Raw genomic sequence first — 21,769 nt, forward strand, 5'->3', positions numbered from 1 at the left:
ATATCCTAACTAGGTCTGAGGGTTTATGTTCACTAACAGTGTTCACCGTGGGGCAATACAGTATATACCATCCCTGTACCAGTATATATTGGATATACTGCTGCGACACACTTTATTCGAGCAAATACCCAGTATGTACCTGGCAGATACCTGGAATGCGCCGCTCCTCACCTCTGACAAGCCCCGTTGCATTTGCCTTCCCAGCCTGGGTTCATGCCTGGCTGATGGGCGGCTGATCTGTTAAATGATAATGATTAGGATTTAATAGGCTGCAATGCTTCGCGTGTCTACCAGATGGCATAAATTCATGAATTGTAATGCAGTATATATATATATACTGTGCAGTATTGCAGCCAGCTGGAATAAAATGCTTCAATCCCTGCCTGGAAAATAACTCAATGCACTCGGGCAGAAAACAGTCACAAACCTCAATACACCCGGGTATACCCGAATTCGTGGGACTAGCCGAGCTCGAATAAAGTGTGTCGCCAGTGTACACTGTAGAGGATCAAGGTGCTGACAAACAGTGTAGGTGTGATCACAGTGCTGTATTACACTAGAGACTGGGAAGTCACAGACTTCTTAGTTTGCTGTTTGCTTCTTAAGTTCACACTTGCCGAGACACAATTTAGCACTTAATTACCTACATATTGATTTACTGACCAATTATGTGGTTCAGAGCCATATCAAGATAGTGCTCACACACCACACCCCCTCCTCCACTCCATTACCTAGTTACACCCTTAATGGAGATCTGTATGTCAGGCCTCATATCGGATAATTGATTCAATGAAGCTCAATTATCTGTTTTATTATTATTTGTTCCAGAGTGCCCACTGCACTGGACCGGAACATTAATGTGTGTCGTTAGTCTGTTTATTTTAATCACCATTATTTTACCCATTATGATCATTAAAGATTACTTTTAATTCAATTAATCAATCATTCAGTTCTGGGAGTAGGTGTGCTATCAGTTGGGTTACATTTTTTCTCCACTAATTACAATTAACTTACCTATCAGCATCCCTCCCTTCACCCCTCTGATTTATTCAAGCTGTAGCGGGGCATCTTTATTGCTATTAACATATAATAATATAATAACATATATATAATAGTTTTTATGGCCATTAATTGATTGTAACACTGACCGGCAATGGTGTCTTCGCAGCATCCAATTAAAATGTTTTCGGCACTCCAGACACTGTTTCACCTCTGTGTCTCCCATCCAACGTTCTGCTGCACGGATCTTTTGTTCAAACTCTAGTGCATCAGACTTCTGCCAAAGTGCATCTTTATCCCTGATAAAATAAATAACAAATCTATTCTTAATTTTAGTAAATGAGAATATATATGTTCATCAGGTTAAAGCTGCAGTTCATGTTTGTGGAAAAATAAAGGTGAACACACCTCCATAGTTACATAGTAGACGAGGTTGAAAAAAGACATATGTCCATCAAGTACACAGTATTTTAAAGAAGGCAAACCAAAACACCCAGTGAAAAAACATCCAACGATGTCTCATAAGGGAAAAAATAAATTCCTTCTTGACTCCAAATAATGAATTCCACATTTTAACTACCCTGTAAATAACCCTTTCATCCAACCTTAAGGGATGGACGCGTACCATTTGTACTGCCCTTGGAATAAATAGTTCTTTTGAAAGCACCTTGCATTGACCCTGACTATATTTGTATATAGTTTTCATATCACCTCTTTTCTAATGTCGACAAATATAAACTAACAATCTTATTCTCATAAATCAAATTTTCCATACCTTGTATTAATTCTCTAAACTTTTTCTAGTTCCATAATGTATTTTTTATGGAGTATTGCCCCAAACTGTACTCTATATACAAGATGTGGTCTTACTAATGCTTTATATAGTGATATAACTATGTTTACTTCCTCTCCATCCATTCCCTATTTCAGCGGTGCGCAAACTGGGGGGCGCGCCCCCTTGGGGAAGGGGGGGCGCATGATTATTTAGGGGGGGCGCAGACGCTGTGCACGGGTGGTTGAACAAGTTTCGTGCTGCTTCTCTGCTCTGTTTGTTACGGGGCCTTGCTGTGGGGGCGGGGCTTTGCTGCTTCCCTGAACACAGACAGCCCCTCCTCCTCCTGTCTGTTTCCCCCACAAAGGGGACCGGAGCATGCGGAGTACTACCCCCCAGGTAAAAGTGTGTCTGTAGTGAGTGTGTGTGAGTGTCTGCAGTGTGTGAGTGTGTCTGCAGTGTGTGTCTGCAGTGTGTGTGTGTCTGCAGTGTGTGAGTGTCTGCTGTGTGTGTGTGTCTGCAGTGTGTGTGTGTGTCTGCAGTGTGAGAGTTTCTGCAATGTGTCTGCAGTGTGAGAGTGTCTGCAGTGTGTGAGTGTCTGCAGTGTGCCTGCAGTGTGTGAGAGTGTCTGCAGTGTGAGTGTCTGCAATGTGTGTGCAGTGTGGCAGTGTCTGAGTGTGCGTGCTGTGATTGTGTATGTGTGCTCTGTCTGTGTGAGTTGTGATTGAGTATGTGTGGGTGTTGGGATTGAATGCAGCGGTGCGGAAACTGGTGGGCGCGCCAGGGGGGAGGGGGGGAGGGGCGCGAGCTGGCAGATGCTGTGCACTGGAGGGCAAAAAAGCTGTGCGCGGGCAGCCGAACAGGATAGTGCAGGTGGCGGCCACGTGATGGCGTATGCATGCACAGGGGCTTCGGAGGTACGAGGGAGGAGCACGCCCCCAGCGCTGTGATGTCAAATGCCCCTCCTTACGGTGTTTGCCCTACAATAGCGCTGTGTTCCTGCTTTCCACCGCTGGCAACCTGCTACGCTGCGATCCTCTGCAAGTGAAAGTGTAGGCTGCCACTATATCAATCATACTATGAATGTACAGAAATAATTAAAAAAAAAGTGAAAACACAACATTGAAAACGGAAAAAAATAATAATAAATAATACTGTAGGAAGGAGTGTGGATGACACTGGGGACAGCAAGCCAATGAGCAGGGAGAATAAAAAGGCGGGAGGAGGAAAGGAAAAAAAGGGGGGGGGAGAGGGAAAGGAGGTTGCAAAGAGGTGAATGAATGCCCCCCCCCCCCCAAAAAAAGGATTGCCTAATTGCACGTATGCTCTCCCAAGCTTGGCACTTGGGGAGACAAACAAAATTGACTTTGAAGCACGCTCAGCAGCAGTCAATGCGCGCACGTACACACAAACACACTCCCCACTCCCGCTCCCATCCCCCTATGTCCGTGCTTGCAAAATTATGCAGGACACCCTGTGCTCATGCTTGGAGAGTTGGTGATGTCCTGGGCATCCCCCCTTATACTAGGGACCCCCTGTATGTTGCAGGTATACATTAACCCCTTCCTGTCCCGTTCACCTTGTCTGGATCATGCTGCAGGAGGATTCCTGGCAGTGAGTCACAAAAACATTTTCAGTGCAGGAGTTTGCCCGGAGCAATGTGCTTTGATATATCTGAGAATCTTACTTGATTCCCGGATACATCATTGGGGTATATTATATAACTTTGGAACCCCACTACATAGCCACATTCTGTAAAGAATTTCTTTACAAACCCATCCTGAAACTTGCAGCCTAAAAATCTCCTGGTCCTAGCACCACGAGAAACGCAAAACACACAAACATCTTTATGTTGCATAATTTGCACACAGTCACAGCAATGCATTTCCGAAATCTAGGTCCAAAAACTAACACTCTAGGATCTCAAAACACGGATCTGGGGTAACCAAGTGGGCTTAACCTTTATTAGTGAGCCTGGATACCCCTTCACCATCACAGGCATACCATTTTTTGAACCCTGCTCTCTCTCTCCAGCAGTTCACCAATAGTATCTTGTGACTGCCTGCTGACATGATTTTCCCCACTGAACTTTGCATTTTGGTCCTCTTCTGCTGCACTGACATCCATTTAGTGAACCCCGAGCCAAATCTTCGCCGATTGATTACAGGAGAACGGATTGGAAAGAGTAGAATTACTTAAACTATCCAAGGATAGACAATTTACTCAGGGTAGGAAGAATAGTCAATATTTGAATGATCGAAAAGTCTTTTCCACAAAATATAGCCAATCCTCCAGATCTGTGGAAGCTATTAAGAGAAGGCATTGGGGCATTTTGATTAATGATCCCATTTTGAGGGGACACTTGACAGAGCACCCCTCCATTATTTACAGGAGAGCAAATAGTAATAAGAGTTTACTAGCTCCTACCAAATTAAGATCCTCACAGTGTGCCATCTGCAATTTGAGACCTTTATGCAATTACAAATGTAATAGAGGAAGGTGCATTATATGCACCTTTCTTGACACCAAAAATGAATCTCCTTTTTGAAAGGTGAAACAGCAGGGGTGCTCAAACTTTTTGCCTTGTGCCCCCTGCCTACTGTCCCTCCCTGCTCGCGCCCCCTTTACCTGGTCTTAAGCGTCAAATACCGCAGTAGGATCATGTGAATTCACTTCACATTGCCATGGCGATGCGTCGCCGAAGCCGACTGAGTCATGATAAGTGAAATTGCAATGGCCTCGTATGGTCCCCCCGGCATTTAATTGAAATACCTTGGGGAAGAGCACAGTGTCTCTGCAACTGCAGTATGTGGGACGGACCACTCATCCTTTAAGTACTAGATTCCTTGAGCATAGGAGAAATATTCTCAATGGTGTCACTAACCATTTTGTATCTAAGCACTTTCTCCTATGCCATAATAAAAAACCACTTGAAGATAATGGGATTAGAGTTTATCCCCCGCTCCGTTCTAGCGGGATATAGATTTAAGGTGCTCTCCCATAGGGAGACCTGGATTTTCAACCTTAATTGTTTGTTGTTTCCCATAATTACCACTGACGGGGCTTGGTAATAATTCACTGTAAAACTTTTCTTATAGCAGCAATAACGTTTACTCAAAAACTTTAAGTAGAACTGTCCTACATGTAGAATCTTTTTAAGTATGTAAAACATATTTTAACAAAGACTAATATGGTGATCTCAAAAAATAAACAAACTTGCTGTACTGAAAGTGGGTAATTTAGGATTGCAGGTTCAGGGCTTAGCATTCTATGCATTTATTTGTAAGAATCTGATGAGTACAATACAAACATTTCACAAACGTAGACATGTTCCATTTCCTTGGTATCGTAACACAAACTTGTAGAGGAAATGAAACTCCTGTATGACATGGCTATATTTTTCCATCTTGCAAGTCCCACATGTTCAATGTTTCATGACTGACACAGTACACATTGTGCAAATAAAATACCTGTGGCTTTCTTGCTGGTTAGTAGGTGACAAAAAATAGCAAAAACCACATATGATTTTGAAAGGGTAGCTATGTGACCTAAATCTAGGCTTCATTTTCAACAAGCTATGAATAATTACCAATATTATTTTTCTAGCTCATAAAACAAAAACAGAATGTCTAGCATTTTACACTACCTTAATTACAGTTTAAAAAAAACAGTTGACAAAAAACAGCAAGTGATCTTGAAGTAATCTAATCTAAATATAATACTTATGGATTTATCATTTTGAAATATGTGAAGTTTAGACTCAAGTACAGTACTTGCAATACTTTAAACATTGAATGTTGTAAAATATTTAAGAGATCTACAGAATAAGATTATGCAGTTTATATGGGATAACAAAAGACCAAGAGTTCTGAGATCAATTATGCTCGCACCCAGAGAAACAGGGGGGCTGGCGGTTCCTGATATTAGGAAATATTATTTAGCTTCCCATCTGAAACAGATAATAGTTTGGCATTCTCAGAAAAATCAATACAGGTGGGTAGATTTAGAAAATATATTTAATAGTTCCGCTGCATTGCCGGCCTTATGTGGGTTAATAAATCAATAAAGTCTTACAGACTAGATTTTTTTGATTCGGCGGTAATAAAATTCTCTCTTAAAATTTGTCATACTTTCAAAACCCACTATCAATTATCATCAGTTCCCTCGAGATGTATCCCTATTTTTGATTACCCTGATTTTCGTCCGGATTGGTATACGGGTACTTTTTATCTGTGGAAGACTAAAAATGTTAGGGGATATGCTGTTCAATGGTAAATTGCTAAATTTCAATGATGTTTGTCAGAAATACTCTTTCATGGGTGCTGAGGTGTTTAGATTTTGACCAGTTTGGCATTATCTTAGGCAGTTGTTCCCGGGTGGTTCTTTCCCAAAGTGCTCTGTATTCGAAGGGCTATGTTGAAAAATAAATAATCAGTGGGGTCTTATCTCTATTTTGTACCAGGTTCTTATCTCTCGGGAATTCAACGCTCCTTGCTCCCACCGTTATATGGAGCAATGGACCCATGATTTCCAGGTAGAGATCTCATGGGAAGATTGGCAAAATAGTTGGGTTAATGCAACAAACACATCATTATGCATAATATCTAAAGAGAATATCTATAAGGTTATTTTTAGATGGTACCTGACTCCTCAGAGGTTGAGGCAGATTTAGGCAGGGATCACAAATCTTTGCTGGAGAGGGTGTGGTGATGTTGGGGATATGGCCCAAATCTGGTGGTGTTGTTCAAAAATCCAGAGATTTTGAGGAACAGTGCAGAATCTGGTACGTGAAATAATTGGGATAAGAATCCCTTTAGACCCGCTTATAATGGTTTGGGAAAGCCTCTAGATAACTTAAATTACAATTTATCTAAATTAGTATTACATATCCTGACCACATCGAGACGTGCAATCGCAGGGGCCTGGAAAAAGTCCCAAGCCCCCTCTAGGAGAGAGATTATTTTGAGAATAAAAGAGGTGTTATCAATGGAAAGACTAACAGCCTACAGTATGTGAGACATAACACAAGAAAATGTCAAAAAGTATGGGAAGCCTGGAACTCTAGGGGGAATATGTGAATCTCTGAATCAATGTGGATTGAGGGTTGTATTTTTTTTTTTCAGAGTGCTGGTCATTCTGAATAATGTGCGGTAATGTGGTCATGGCTTCGTTATATTTTGATATCTGTGTTAAAATTGTGACACTTTCCCCACTCCCCCCCCCCCCATTCTATTTTCTGTATCCCCTTTTCTTTGTTTTTCTAAAAACTCAAATACAAAATAAAAAAATAAAAAAAAATAAACGTTGTTTTAACCATGGAATTAAAACAATTTGTTTTTACATTAATTACATATTATAGCAAATAAGCATCCAAATAAGTAAACATAAGCTAATTAGATATGCACTTGTGATTCATTAAGCTCTGATAACTTGTGGGAACAGCAACAATTAAGTAGTTACAGTGAAGAAATAAGCAATAGGGCTTTCTGAATAAAGGTAAAGCCCTGACCTGTTGCCTAATCTCATTGGTGATACTGTGGTGTGGTGTTACAAGGGCTTAATATTAGGCACTGGGGATTTGTCAGTCTATTTTTATGAATTTAATGTACAATGGTGTAAAAGCGGTGTAACTGCTCTGTTTTGAGTGTTATGTTCTTGCAGGGGTTAAGACTGGACATGCTCTGCAAAAAAGTTATATCATTGGGGTTGTATCAGGCATTGTGTGCCTAGAGATGGGAAGCCCATTGTTAACCCAAACTGTGTGTTTTGTGGGACATGGTGTGTTTTATATTGTATATACTCTGGGTCCATTGTTAAGGAACGTGGGGCAGGTCGGCCAACTGCGGGGAGCAGCAAGGCTCTGATCGCAGTAGGGCGCCTGGAGCATTGCCCCAGCTTGATATAGTGGAGAAGGATATTTCTTAGATCCTCCTTCGATTGGCCAGTTTGAATCCCCCACTTATTCTGGCACTCCGGGGCCGTTTTTTGTCTGTAGTCACGCCCCTTCCTCCAATCCAGCTACCCACCTCGACCCTGATTGGTGAAGCATTTAAAGGGAATGGCTATGACCTTCCTCCATGATTTTGAATGGGACCTGGGAGCCAACATTTTGTGGTGGAGGCAGTGGTATTTGTGCCTCTGCAAGAGCATCATGTTGTTCCCTCACTGCCTGGTGGCTCTTACCTCTCCTATGCTACACCTACCACCTCCATTTCAGCCCTACTATCTACTGATCATCAAGCCTCACCTGGGAACTTCACCCCACTTACTCTCCACCCCACCATATCTATGTTTCCCAACTCACTCCGCTATCACTCTAAACTATCACAATTACATACTAAAAAAGACACACCAATATAAAGTCGCTCAGTTTCACAATTATATGTACAGTACAAGTACTTTCAAATACACAGTCACTCTTTTTCCAAATAAATACACACTCAAAAGTATATATATATATATATATATATATATATATATATATAAACACTTCTCACTCAACACACAATCACTAGTTTAAATAAAGAAAAATCTACTTCTCACTCAATACACACGCAATTACAAAAAGACGAACAATCCCACCGAACACCAAAAAAATTCAGATAGACAGACGTAACAAAACAACCCCTTACACTCAATGTGTATCTCCTCTCCTCCATGTGAAGATTGAGAAAATGGAGCCCTTAAATAGTTTTACCCTACCTTGTTTTATATTCAAATATATTAATAAACATTGCAATTATATAGGGGAATATTTTAGCTTAACAGAGATCAAGCTAATATTTTAATACAGTGAAGTGAAGAGTACATAAGGCAATGTACCCCAAAGAAAATTCACTTACATTAACACATCTGATTTAAAATATAAATGTTAATGTTATTACTTAAAACATATATTACCAAGTGTTTGTGTAACGGTGTTTAAAAAGAAATTAAACAAGATACCTAAATCCCCTCATATATAATGACCACTCGAACACATTCATTCAATTGTCAGGTGGCAGAGAATGTAAGGTCCAGATCAGCACTGATGGAATGACTTACCAGAGATCAGTGAAATTCTCAATAAAATTGGTCAGATTAGTGATACTGGGAAAGGAACTGGATAATGAGTGAACCGCAACTAATTATAGCCAACTCCCAGTTAAGCCCCTAAAGTAACAGGGGGAGAATACCAAGTGTAGCCATGTTTAAAAATGGTATACAGTTCTCTCTAATGCTGGCAGTAAGCCTGGTAAATATGCAGGATTGCCAGCATCAATCATGGAGGTTTGCCCTCACACCCTGGTGAGGTGTCATATGTACATCAGGGGAGTGGTAACATACCTTGTGTCCATTGTTAGTGACACAGGTGGTGGAACTATTCCCTTTGTTATATAAGACACAGCACTGCCCAAAGTTAGTGCCTCTACTAGTGGTTCAAGTTCCAAGTTCAAGTGTGGTTGGAGAGTGTTCTAAGGTTACAGCAGTAAGGCTGACAGGCACAAAGAAAGTGCCTACACTGTGTTCAGGGACCTGGCACAGGGTGTGATCTCCCTGTGGGGAGAGGTGATCCAACTCCATTGGGAGGGCAGATTCTTCTGAAGGAGAGTGCTGTAAAAGAATGAGCGGCTGAGCTGACTGCTGCGAGGGGCAGTTGCCTGAACCATCAATAAAGATGCCCTTATTCATCAACACCCTCATGTGTGAGTCTGGAATTACTCAGCAGAGGATGGCACCACGGAGGAGGTCCTCATCAGAACCATTCCCCTGCGGACGCAGGAATCCTGATGAGGTGGAGGCGCTGCACCAACATTAGGTAGGACTCAAGCACACTACCTCAGCTGCCTGTCTGCCTGACATTCCCCATACCAACATCATGCGGGAGACTCAGGAGTCCTGTAGCCAACAGGTGCACCACCAGACACATCCATGTAATGGGGACCGGTTAGACCACAGGGGCCAATCTGAGATTGGGTGGGGCAGGAGGGGTCCAGAAATACCGTTACACAAGTATATGGTCCAATAGTGCCAAATAGAGTATCAAAATGATACCATCTAGTATTCCCCACACCACACTCTGTATAGTATATAGAATTATATAAATATATATATATATATACATACAGTGGCGGCCGCCTTTAAACTCCTGCGGCCGTTTCCCAGCTGAATTGTGAGAACACTAAACTAAAACAGCTCCATAACGGAGACTGATGACATCATCACGTGCCCTACGCATGTTTCCCTCCAGCTACGGAGCTTCTTCAGGGACATTGTTGCAGTGATTGGGAAACAAAGCTATTTAAAGGCAACCGTCTCCATGGAACCGTATTACATGGCCCCCATTGCGCATGCTTAATTGTCCGAAATAAATGTCATTGCGCATGCGCAGATAAGTATGTGTAAATAAAACCATTCTTATTACAGGAGTGAGTGGCAAAATACGGCAGAGAGAGGGAGAGTGCGACAGAGAGAGAGAGAGAGAGAGTACGACAGAGAGAGGGAGAGTGCAACAGAGAGAGAGAGCGACAGAGAGAGAGTGAGAGAGCGACAGAGAGAGAGTGAGAGAGCGCAGAGAGAGAGAGTGAGAGTGTGACAGAGAGAGAGAGAGTGAGAGTGCGACAGAGAGAGAGGGAGAGTGTGACAGAGAGAGAGAGAGGGAGAGTGTGACAGAGAGAGAGAGTGCGACAGAGAGAGAAAGAGAGGGGGCGACAGGGAGAGGGGGCGACAGGGAGAGGGGGCGACAGGGTGAGGGGGCGACAGGGTGAGGGGGCGACAGGGTGAGGGGGCGAAAGGGTGAGGGGGTGAAAGGGTGAGGGGGCGAAAGGGTGAGGGGGTGACAGGGTGAGGGGGAAGGTGACAGGGAGAAAGGGTGACACACAGACACACACACACACACTCACAGATACACACACTCACAGACACAAACAGACACACACACACACACTCACACACACACACACTCACAGACACACACACTCACAGACACACACACTCACAGACACACACACTCACAGACACACACACACACTCAGACACACACACACACACTCACAGACACACACACACTCACAGAGACACTCACTCACAGACACACTCACTTACAGGCACACTCACAGACATAGACCCACTCACAGACATAGACCCACTCACAAACACAGACAAACTCACAGGCACACACACTCAGACACACTCAGACACACTCACTGGGTGGGTATTCATTGGAAGGGAGGGGGCCCACCTGTTCATCCAGGGCTTGCTTGTCCTCCACATTCTGCTCCACATGCCAGCTGCGGGCTGGGGGTCAGACAGCTAGGCGGTGGGGTCAGACAGCCAGATGGGGGGGGTGTCGGGCAGCCTACATCCCACCCCAGGCAGCAAGCGGGAATCGGGTGCAGGGGGGAAGGGGCTGACCCAGAGCTGCCAGCTGACCCTCTTCCTCGCGTCAGGCCAATCAGGGAGGGGGATTATTTATTTTAAAAAAAATAATAATAATTTGGGCGCGAGCAGGGGAATTCATAGAGCCACAGCACGGTCGCCAGCGGCCTAAATCCAGTCGCCACGGGCGTGCGGTTATGCATGCTATAGCAGCTTATACCAGTCACTGGTACTGGTTTTAGTGCTTTGCTATTTGAATGACCACTTCTCTGTGCATTATTGTACTATAGGATTGTATTTGGGTCACTTAATTATTACTCTTGCTCCCTTTCCCCTTTCTCATGCGAGCTACATTTGCTGCTTTGAGTTAAATAGGGGTCTGTATCAGTGCTTGATATATGTGATTAGGCATGTTTAGTGTTATGATTGTGAAACCCAGTGATTCGGAACGGCGCTATGACACAGTGATGGTGTTCTTAAATAATATAAATTAAATTAGAATATGGTGAAACTGAAAAAACTCTCAACCTTCTAGGGAATATGCACTGATTCCCTTACAAACGTTAGGATCCAGGGCAGGAAGGGAGCGGTATCGTCAGGAACACCCAGAAAAAAACATATAAATAATAATCATAGTGTAGTACTTAAAATAAATGTGAATCAAAACTCAAAAAAACTTGGCTCTTGTGGATAACCTACTTACAAAAAGTAGAATAAAAAACAGCAGGTGTGTATAAAGATGAGTCTTTAGGCACCTCAGCTTGGGATCGCAGCACACAACAGTCACTACTGGTGGCAGGCTGGTGTTTTCACAGAGGCTTCAGACTCACAGTCAGGCATAGGCATTCATACAGAGAAGGGAGGAAATCATAGTGTTTTACCAGGTAACACCAAACTTTATCAAGGAAAACGTGTAAGACATGTACTCACAATAAATAGAATGAGCACAATCACATAGGGGTTTCTTTAGGCAGTAGGTATGACGGCTCGGCGGATGAAAAACGTCCTCCACTCACTAATCCCTCCTCGAGGGTGCCCCCTCGTCCGGTGTCGGATGTATGGCGTCTGTCGTCACTTCCTGGCCTGGGGGTGACGACTTCCGGTAGGAGCGGGTAGATCGAAGGGTGGAAGGATCGCCGGACCGCAACTGTGCCTCTGGGGATGGAGCAGGTAGTCAGACTACCAGACTGTAGTTCAGCTGTACTCTGCTTCCTTGCTTGGCTCAACGCGTTTCACTGCATACCGCAGCTTCCTCAGGAGCAATGCCCATTCAAAATAAAACATTATCCAGTCAGCATAAAGTAAATTAAAGTTGTACTTAACCCTGCCAGAATGAAGGCCGTCTTCATCACTGTCCTCTGCATCCATGTTCTCCGTGGGCAGCAACAGTACAATAAAAAAACAAACTAATGGCCACTAACCCCTTAATCACCTTAGCAGTTAGTAACCGCTAGAGCAATTAAGTGGTTAACCCCCCTCCCAAGCTACCCACCCAGGACGCCTAACCACACTCTCTATTCTTTGATTGGCACAGTGGTACACCATGCCCATATTATATGGGCATGATTTGCCACCATGACAGTCAATGGGTAACCTAAAAAAAAAAGAACCAAATGAACAACAATGAAATAAAAACAAGCCATAAAAATACAAAACAATTAAATAAAAATAAGAACCAAAAATAGAAAGAATAACAATTAAATAAAAACAAGTGTAACAGGTTTTCTTCCACCATCTGGGAGATTATTCTATTACATGGTGGCATGTGCCGGTGTTAATGGAGAAAACAGGACAGGCTTTTGGGGTGATGGTTGGCTCTTTCTCATTGGTGCGTTGCCTCCATCTCTAGCAGGCTCCAGGAGTGCTGCTGCAGGAGAACTATCTTCCGAATGGGGGGTGGGGGGGCGTGATTAATTATGCAGTTTCAGGCAGGGTATATAAAAAAAACTAGAACACGTCACACTCAGAATACAGCCTTTAACTGATTCAATTATATTACTTCCTCTGGATGGTCCCTTGAATCAACCCAGGAGGCTTGAGTGCTCCAGCGAATATCCTCTCGTGGGATAAGGAGTAGCTGTCCCACTCCCCTACGGGAGGGGATGGAATGTGGTCAAAGCCCTGACTCCACACTCACAGCAATCGCTCTCTCTCATGGGAGAGAAATCCCTAAATTTGGCTGTGCAGCCCCTTAAATACCCTGTGGAGGGTCCAAGGTCTGAGCCCCTGATTGGGCAGTACACATGCCTTAGCCCACCCCCCACCCCGCTGTCACTCAAGGGATCTGCTTACTGCAGGAAAAACCCGGATTAATCCTAACAATGCCTGCGCTGGTACCAGGGCTAATGTGTTAGGCAGGGCAGATTAGCAAACAAAAAAGAAGGCATGGCTACACAAGCATTTGCCAAAAAATGCATTGCTTGTCACTGTGTTTATCTATAGCCCGAAAGGGGCATAGAAAAACACCTTGGCAGTCAAAGGGTAAACTAAAGAAAATACACAATTAAATAAAATACAATCACTGTTTTTCTTACAATTGATGTCTTCACCCTGTCCGACGCGAGCACCAACTCTTGACCCTTGACACAATGATCCTCAACTTCCGATGTGAAGAAGTCCGTGATCATATCTTGATTGAAGAGATGTCTACCCGGTGAGTTCTTCATTATTTTCTTCTTTTCTTTTTTTCCCGTCTTCTTTACTTGTAATACAATGTGGCGGATGTTGTCCTGTTGGCTCCTTAAGCTTAAATGAGACGGGACAGGCCTTATATTTTTTTTAAGGATGTGACATCATCTTAAAGGGAGGTATGTCACATCCTTAAAAAAGTCTGCTATCACATGGTACTACAACCAATAGGAATGTGAAATATACCATGTGAGGCAATCTGATTGGTTGAAGTACCATGTGACAGCTTCCATTTTTTTTCATGGATGTTACATCATCTTAAAAGGATGTCACATCCTTTTAAAAAAAAATGGCTGCCATCACATTCAACAAATCGGATTGGGGTGTACCATGTGGTATATCTGACAAAAAAAACCCTGTCACATGGTACACTAGCCAATTCGATTGGGGGTGTACCATTTGGCCCTCAAATGTGACATCACAGACCGTATATAAGGCCTGTCCCATCTCATTTGAGCTTAAGACTGTAGGAGGAATATCCTCCAAACCAAGTGCATCAAAGTGTGAGATTTGATAGTCATAAGTGAATAAGCAAGCTTAAGCGGACCCTGGGATAGGTAAGTAAGCACAAACAACTAGGAGTGTCTTGATTGAAGAGCCCTGCTGACAATAGTATAACAAAAACCTAATCTGAACTAACCGGTGTATATGAACATCAGTGTGAACATCAGGTCTCTATCTGGCAGAAACCTTAGAGCAAGATGTGAATATCCAGTGATATAATTATGTAGTTCTTACTCACATGGTTGGTGTTTGTATGCCGTCCCAGAGGCGTGCATCCAGCTAGTATACAATGCAGACAGGAATCCTTGTGGAAAATGTGAAGCACAGCCGGTCCAAGAAGAAAACAATCCGGGGCTAAGCGATTGAATTACAAATATTCTTTATTGGGGGTGCACAGCATAATGGCGCAGGGGATATGCCTCTGACATGTTTCGCGCTGAGATAGCGCATCCTCAAAGAGTATCCAGATGGATCCATGGACCCTGCAAGAGTCGAACTGCAGTGAGCCAAGAGTGTCCCCAGCATCACCCTGTGCCAGCCGTTCCAGATTCACGATCGATCACAACCGGAAGTAACGTGACGGACAACCGGAAGTGACGCGACGTGACTCCAAACAGCAGGGGTTGATTGTGTACACCAAAGCCACGCATCTATAGTTTTATGTGTCTATGCACTGTGACAAACGGCTTACTCCGGGGCTCCGCCGTCTGTCCAGGACTGCAAGAACACGGTCTTTTAGGGTAGGTTAAATGACGAGGCGTAACGTGCTGTTCCTTTTTTTTTTTAATATATTTTTTTCCTTTATTGGTGTCTTTTAAAGCACTTATATGTAGATATTGATATAACATTCACATCATAGCATGACAAATCGTTGTAAAATACAGGCACATGGCAGTGAGGTATTCTGAGACACACAATAAACCTTTTTTTCTATTTTCAGTAGTGAAAAGAGAGGGGATGACGAGGGACGGGTGGATAGTTGGGAACGACATGGGGAAAAAAAGGGGGAGAGAGGGGTGGAGGGAGGGGGGAAGGGATTATGGCGGGAAGGGATTATGGCGGGAAGGACGTATCGGCCCTCGTCCCCGAGGGTATCAGTGTTGGACCAGGGCTTGCATCAGTGTCGGGGCCCCCGAACCTGGCCAAGGCTCCCAGGTTCTATAGAATTGAGGCATTCTTTGCTTCAACATGGCTGTCAGTCTCTCCATATTCATGACCCCGTCTATTCTTTTGATTACTGTTCTCCTGGAAGGGACCTTGACTTGTTTCCAGGCCGCCGCGATGCAGCATCTGGCGGCCGTAAGGATCGCAGAGGAAAGTCTGGCTATAGGGGCGGGAAGGTCTTCATTTGGATTCCCCAGCACATACGTCAGGGGGTCCTCCAAATCCAAAGTTTCAATCAGGAGACTCTGGATCCTGATCCAGAACCTCTGGATCTCCGGGCATGCCCACCAAATATGGGGCATGTCCCCCCTTTGACCACATCCTCTCCAGCACACGTCCTAGGTGCCTGGGTAGATCTGGCTCAGTCTACTCGGGGTCAGGTACCATTGGAATAAAATTTTATAAATATTTTCCTTCGTGATTGAGCAAATTGATGTTCTGGTAGCAGCTTCCCAGATATCCTTACAGTCTTGCAGGTCGATTGGGGTATTTAGATCAGCGCTCCATTTTTGCATATAGGAGTGTGAGGGGGGGGATTGAGATGCCTCTAATGTTCTATACACTTCGGAAATTAAGCCTCTCTGATATTCCCCTTTGAGACAGAGGGTCTCGAATCTAGTGCACGCTGGGAATTTTAGGCTAGGGGATTGGGCTCTCAGGAAGTGCCTAATCTGAAGGTATTTGAAGATGGGGAGGTCTGGGGAAGAGAACTTATTTTTAAGTTCTTGGAAGTCACTTTCCAGCAGATCCGCAATCACTCTGATATTTAGGCCCTGGAATTGGCCAAATTGGGTACGGGAGCACCCGGGTGGGAAGTCCGGGTTCCCGAAAATGGGGGTGAGTTGTGAGGGGGATGAAGCTAGGCCATGTTTCCCTTTAGCTTTAATCCAAGTAGACCACGTGCACCTCATTGCCCCGAGCTCAATTCTCAGGGGCCTTCTGCCTTTGTGAGCCTGAGACCATAGTAGGGCCGAGAGGGGAGTGGGGGCCGCGTGGCGTGTTTCTATCTCCTACCAGCAATTGGAGATTGGGGGGTTATTCCAAACCACCGCCTGCCTCAGCTGGGCCGCCTGGTAGTATCTGACTACATCCGGGGCCCCCAGATAATCTCTCATCCTTGAAGCTAACAGCACCGATCTCGGCACCCTTGGTCTACGCTGCTTCCATATAAAGCGGAGAATATGGGCCTGCATGTTTCGCAGTTCTACTAGCGGGACAGGGACTGGGAGGGTTTGAAAATAGTAAAGTAATCGGGGGAGGACATTCATTTTGGTGGACACAATTCTTCTAAACCAAAAGATCTGATGGGCATGCCAGGTCTCCAAGTCTCTCTTGATCTGGCGGAAAAGGGTGGGGGGGGTAGTTGGCTTGATATAGCGAGCTGTATGAGCTTGCTATTTTTATCCCTAGATATTTAATGTGGGAGTTATTCCACTTATATTTGAAATTAGTTTGTAGGAGTTTCCATGAAGGGTCTGGGAGGGAAATATTGAGCGCCTCGGACTTGTCCGTATTTATTTTGTAATCGGACACTCGGCTAAATTGGTCTACCAGTTTCTCGAGGTTGGGGAGGGAGGTGTGCGGTTCGGCCAAGGTCAGAATGACGTCATCCGTAAAGAGGGATATTTTGTATTCCCTGTCTGCGATTGGAATGCCCTATATACTGGGTTCAGCTCTGATCCTTGCAGCTAGTGGCTCTATTGATAGGGCAAATAGTAGGGGGGAAAGGGGACAACCTTGCCTGGTACCATTTTGAATCGTTATTGGGTTGGAGTGCCCTCCCGGGAGTTTTAAGAGAGCGGTAGGGTTGGTATAGAGGGCTCGTACCCCTTCGAGGAACGGACCCGAGAAGCCAAACCGGAGCATAGTTTGGTCGAGAAAGGACCATTTGATTCGGTCGAAAGCCTTTTCGGCATCAAGGCTTAGAATCATGGCCTGAGACTTATTGAGGTGAACGTGGTCTATAATATTAATAATTTTGCGGATGTTGTCAGAGGCCTGTCTTCCTGACACAAAGCCCACCTGGTCTATATGAATCAATCTGGGGAGAATAGGGTTCAGTCTGTTTGCTAGGATCTTACTGAAAAGCTTGAGGTCAGTATTGAGTAGGGAGATCGGTCGATAACTACCGCATTGTAGCGGGTCTCTACCCTCCTTGTGAATGATGGCAAGGTTGGCTGCCGATATTGTACCTGGAATTGGTTCTCCTTCTAGGAAGGAATTGAACATCTCCAGTACGTAAGGGGAGAGGGATGCTGCAAATTTTTTATAGTAAGCGTTGGAGAATCCGTCTGGCCCGGGTGTCTTGGCTATTTTAAGCGAGGAAATGGCTTTGGATAGCTCCTCTTGAGTTATTTTCTGGTTAAGGAACTCAAGCTCCTCCGCTGAAAGGGATGGGAGGTTACATTGGGTTAGATATTCTGTGGCGTTTTGGCACTGTCACGTTCCTGGCCGGGGGGATGGAGGTTGTATAGGTCTTTGTAGAACTCAGCAAATTCCTGCGCTATTTCTTTCTCATTGTACGTTATCTGTCCATTTCTGGTGTGGATTTTTGTGATCTGGGCTTTGGTCTTAACGCCCCTTAGTTTCGAGGCCAGGAGTTTATCTGCTTTATTGCCCCTATCATAGAACTTCTGCTTAGTCCATTTCAGCGCTCTCTCTACCTCGTCAAGCTGCAGTACTTTTAGTTCAGTTCTTGCCTTATCTAGGGTTCTAAACACTTTTTTTGAAGAGGACTGCTTATGTTGGAGTTCCAGGGCCAAAATCTTTTCAGTGAGTTATTTTTGCGCTTTTTGTTTCATCTTTTTTTTATAGGAGGCTAGAGAGATAAGGTCTCCTCTAATGGTAGCTTTGTGCGCTTCCCAGAGCATTGGTGCTGCTGCTGAGACCGAGCCGTTATTTATTTGAAAAAAAGTGTTTAGTTTTTGTTTGATTGTTTTGACCACCTGGGGGTCATTGAGGAGCGAATCGTTCAGTTTCCATTTGTACGCAGAGGTTTTGACGAACGGCAGAGAGAGGGTGAGTTCGATAGGGGCATGGTCTGACCAAGTAATTGGGCCTGTGTTAGAGTGGGAGGATGCCTGGAGAACATTATTGGTACCTAGAAAGTAGTCAATCCGCGAGTAAGACTGATGGGGGGCCAAGAAGAACGTATAGTTCCTCTGGCCTACGTGCTGGGTCCTCCAAATATCTGACAGGGAGTAGTTTTTCAGGATTTCCCGAAACTTTTTGGCCTTTTTCTGTGTCTGAGCAGTGTGTGGAGTCACTGGCTGAGTGGATTTGTCTTGGTCCGGGCAAAGGACCATGTTTGCGTCTCCAACTAGCAGAAGCGAGGAGAGCACCGATTGATCTAATGAACCAAGTAGATTCTGGAGGAATTGGGTTTGGTTGTCATTAGGGGCGTACATATTCAGAATGGATATGGGGGTTCCTGATAGTGTACCTTGGAGTAGTAAGTATCTACCTTCTGGGTCTTTGGTTACCTTTGTTGGGGCAAAAAGGATGCTGTTCTTGATCAGTATGGCTACACCCCGTTTCTTGTTGGGGGATGATGCGTAAAACGCTTGGGGGAACGTGTGCTTGAATGTGTTAGGCGGGTCTGGGGTATTGAAGTGTGTTTCCTGGATACAAATTATATCGCCTTTAGTTTTTTTTAGTTCTTGTAGAGCTAGCTTGCGTTTTCTAACAGAATTGAGGCCCTTAACATTTAGGGAGATGATTTAAATTGACGCCATTAGGGAGGGCGAACGTGCTGTTCCTTTAAACAGGCTACTGCCTGGTTTATTCAGTCCCAGGCACTGAGACTGCCACACTGAATACAAACGAAAAACAAAAGCAAAACAAAACCCTGCTCGTCTGAGCAATAACAACTGAGGTTCCCCCTGACTGTGGTTGGGGCGGCTTGCCCGCTTCCAACAAACAAAAATAAGGATCTTTACAATTTGAGAAAAGGAACAGAATGAGTTAACCTGTTTGGTGAGAGGCGTTTCCCCTCTCTGCTTCCAGCAGCATTCCTGCCTCCAGCCATTTGGGGAGAGGGAAGAGGAACCAGGAAATCAGCCTTAAATACCTGATTTCTATCTAGCAGAACAGGTGACAGAAATCAGGCAGCAGACAAACTCTGGTCTGGATCCCTCATCCCTCAGTTCCAGCAACTGTCAAACTGTGGGATGGAGTGCATGTATTCTGAGGCTGCACTTTCCAGCCTAAACAGGATAGAAGCTGTCCAGTATTCTGGGAGCCCTATATATGGAATTTATTACCATCCCCTGGTTTCTGTCACATATCCTCCCCCCCCAGCTCAGACCTCGAGGGATGAGCGACCATGGATATTAGGGAGTGCATCCTTGACAACCCGTCAGCATTATCATGTTTGTGCCCTGACCTGTGCTCCACAGAAAATTTAAAGGGTTGTAGGCTTAGGAATCACCTGGTCACTTTAGCATTCTTCTCTCGGTTTTGACACATCCAGGTGAGGGGTGCATGATCTGTGACCAACTGGAATTTTCTCCCCAACAGATAGTATTTGAGCGTCTCCACAGCCCAGTTTATTGCGAGACACTCTTTCTCGACTATGGAGTAATTTTTCTCCTGGGATTTAGTTTCCTACTTAAATAAAGGATGAGGTGCACCTCACCTTGAGACTCCTGGGAGAGTACAGACCACAGCCCTACCTCAGATGCGTCGGTTTGGACTAAAAACTCTTTAGAGAAGTCAGGTGTGACCAACACTGGTTGGGCACAGAGAGCTTCTTTCAGGCTTCGAAAGGCCTGTTCGGTTTCAGGGGACCACTTTACCATTAGCGGCCCTCTTGCTTTTGTGAGGTCTGTTAGTGGGGTTGCCTTAGTTGCAAAATTGGGAATAAACCTTCTATAGAAGCCAATTAATCCCAAAAAGGTCCTTTTTTTTGTAACTGGCCTTGGCCAATTTTGTATCACCTCTACTTTGAGTTTTTGGGGTTTGAGTAAACCTCTGCCAATAGAATATCCCAGATACTTGGCCTCCTCCAGACCAATAGTGCATTTAGCGGGGTTAGCAGTTAGTCCAGCAGACCGGACTGCGTCAAGCACAGCTTGGACCTTTGGAAGGTGGGATTGCCAATCTTCACTATGGATTACCACATCATCCAGGTAGGCGGCAGCATACCGAGCATGTGGCTTTAAAATTGTATCCATCATTCTTTGGAATGTGGCAGGAGCTCCATGTAAGCCAAAAGGCAGTACCCTATACTGAAAGAGGCCGTCTGGGGTTGAGAAGGCTGTCTTTTCTTTTGCCCTTTCTGTGAGGGGAACCTGCCAGTACCCTTTTGTTAGGTCTAGGGTTGTGAGATATCGGGCTTTGCCCAGTCTCTCTACCAGTTCATCAACCCTAGGCATAGGATAAGTATCAAATTTTGACACAGCGTTTAGTTTACGGTAGTGATTGCAAAACCTTGTTGTACCGTCTGGTTTTGGGACTAAAACTATAGGGCTGTTCCACCCACTTTGGGATTCCTCAATTACACCTAGTTTTAGCATTTTTTTAACCTCTAAACTTATAGCCTCTCTTTTGGCCTCTGGGATTCGGTACGGTTTAAGGTTAACTCGGACCCCCGGTTCAGAGACTAGGTCATGTTCAATTACCCGAGTTCTACCTGGCTTTGTAGAGAAGACTTCCTTGTTTCTTCACACTAGGTTCTGGGCCTCTCATTTCTGATGAATGGACAGGGTTTCAGCTATGCTAACCTCTGGGTCAGTTTCTCGATTTTCTGATGGACCTTGGGGTACTAGGGTTAATAAGACCTCTCTATCTTTTCAGGGTATACGTAGATTTACATGGTAAATTTGCTCAGGTTTCCTCCTACCTGGCTGTCTCACCTTGTAATTTACTTCTCCCACTCTTTCCAAGACCTCATATGGCCCATGCCACTTAGCAAGGAATTTAATCTCTACGGTGGGAACCAGAACTAGCACCCTATCACCTGGATACACATTTCTGACCCTAGCATCCTTATTATATGTATTCCTCTGTGCCTCTTGAGCTTTTTCCATGTGTTCCCTCACTATAGGTAGGACCACAGCTATGCGGTACTGCATCTGGGTAACATGTTCTATTACACTTCTGTATGGTGTAACCTCGTGTTCCCAAGTCTCTTTGGCTATATCCAGTAAGCCCCTTGGGTGTCGGCCATACAATAGTTCAAACGGGGAGAAGCCTGTGGATTATTGGGGAACCTCCCTAATGGCAAATAACAGGTATGGCAACCACCAATCCCAATTTTTCCCATCCTTATCGACCGCCCGGCGT

The 21,769-nt window shown here is 44.6% G+C and overlaps 1 protein-coding gene across 1 annotated transcript in view; it reads right to left on the bottom strand.

Annotated features, from left to right (window-relative positions):
- FYCO1 (FYVE and coiled-coil domain autophagy adaptor 1) overlaps positions 1-21,769 on the bottom strand; it is a 778,329-nt gene that overhangs the window by 413,348 nt on the left and 343,212 nt on the right. Inside the window, exon 11 of the mRNA XM_075588587.1 lies at positions 1,149-1,298. Coding sequence (XP_075444702.1) covers positions 1,149-1,298 — 150 coding nt within the window. The remainder of the gene's footprint in view (positions 1-1,148; positions 1,299-21,769) is intronic.

The sequence above is a fragment of the Ascaphus truei genome, chromosome 2, assembly GCF_040206685.1.
Source record: "Ascaphus truei isolate aAscTru1 chromosome 2, aAscTru1.hap1, whole genome shotgun sequence".
NCBI lineage: Eukaryota > Metazoa > Chordata > Amphibia > Anura > Ascaphidae > Ascaphus > Ascaphus truei.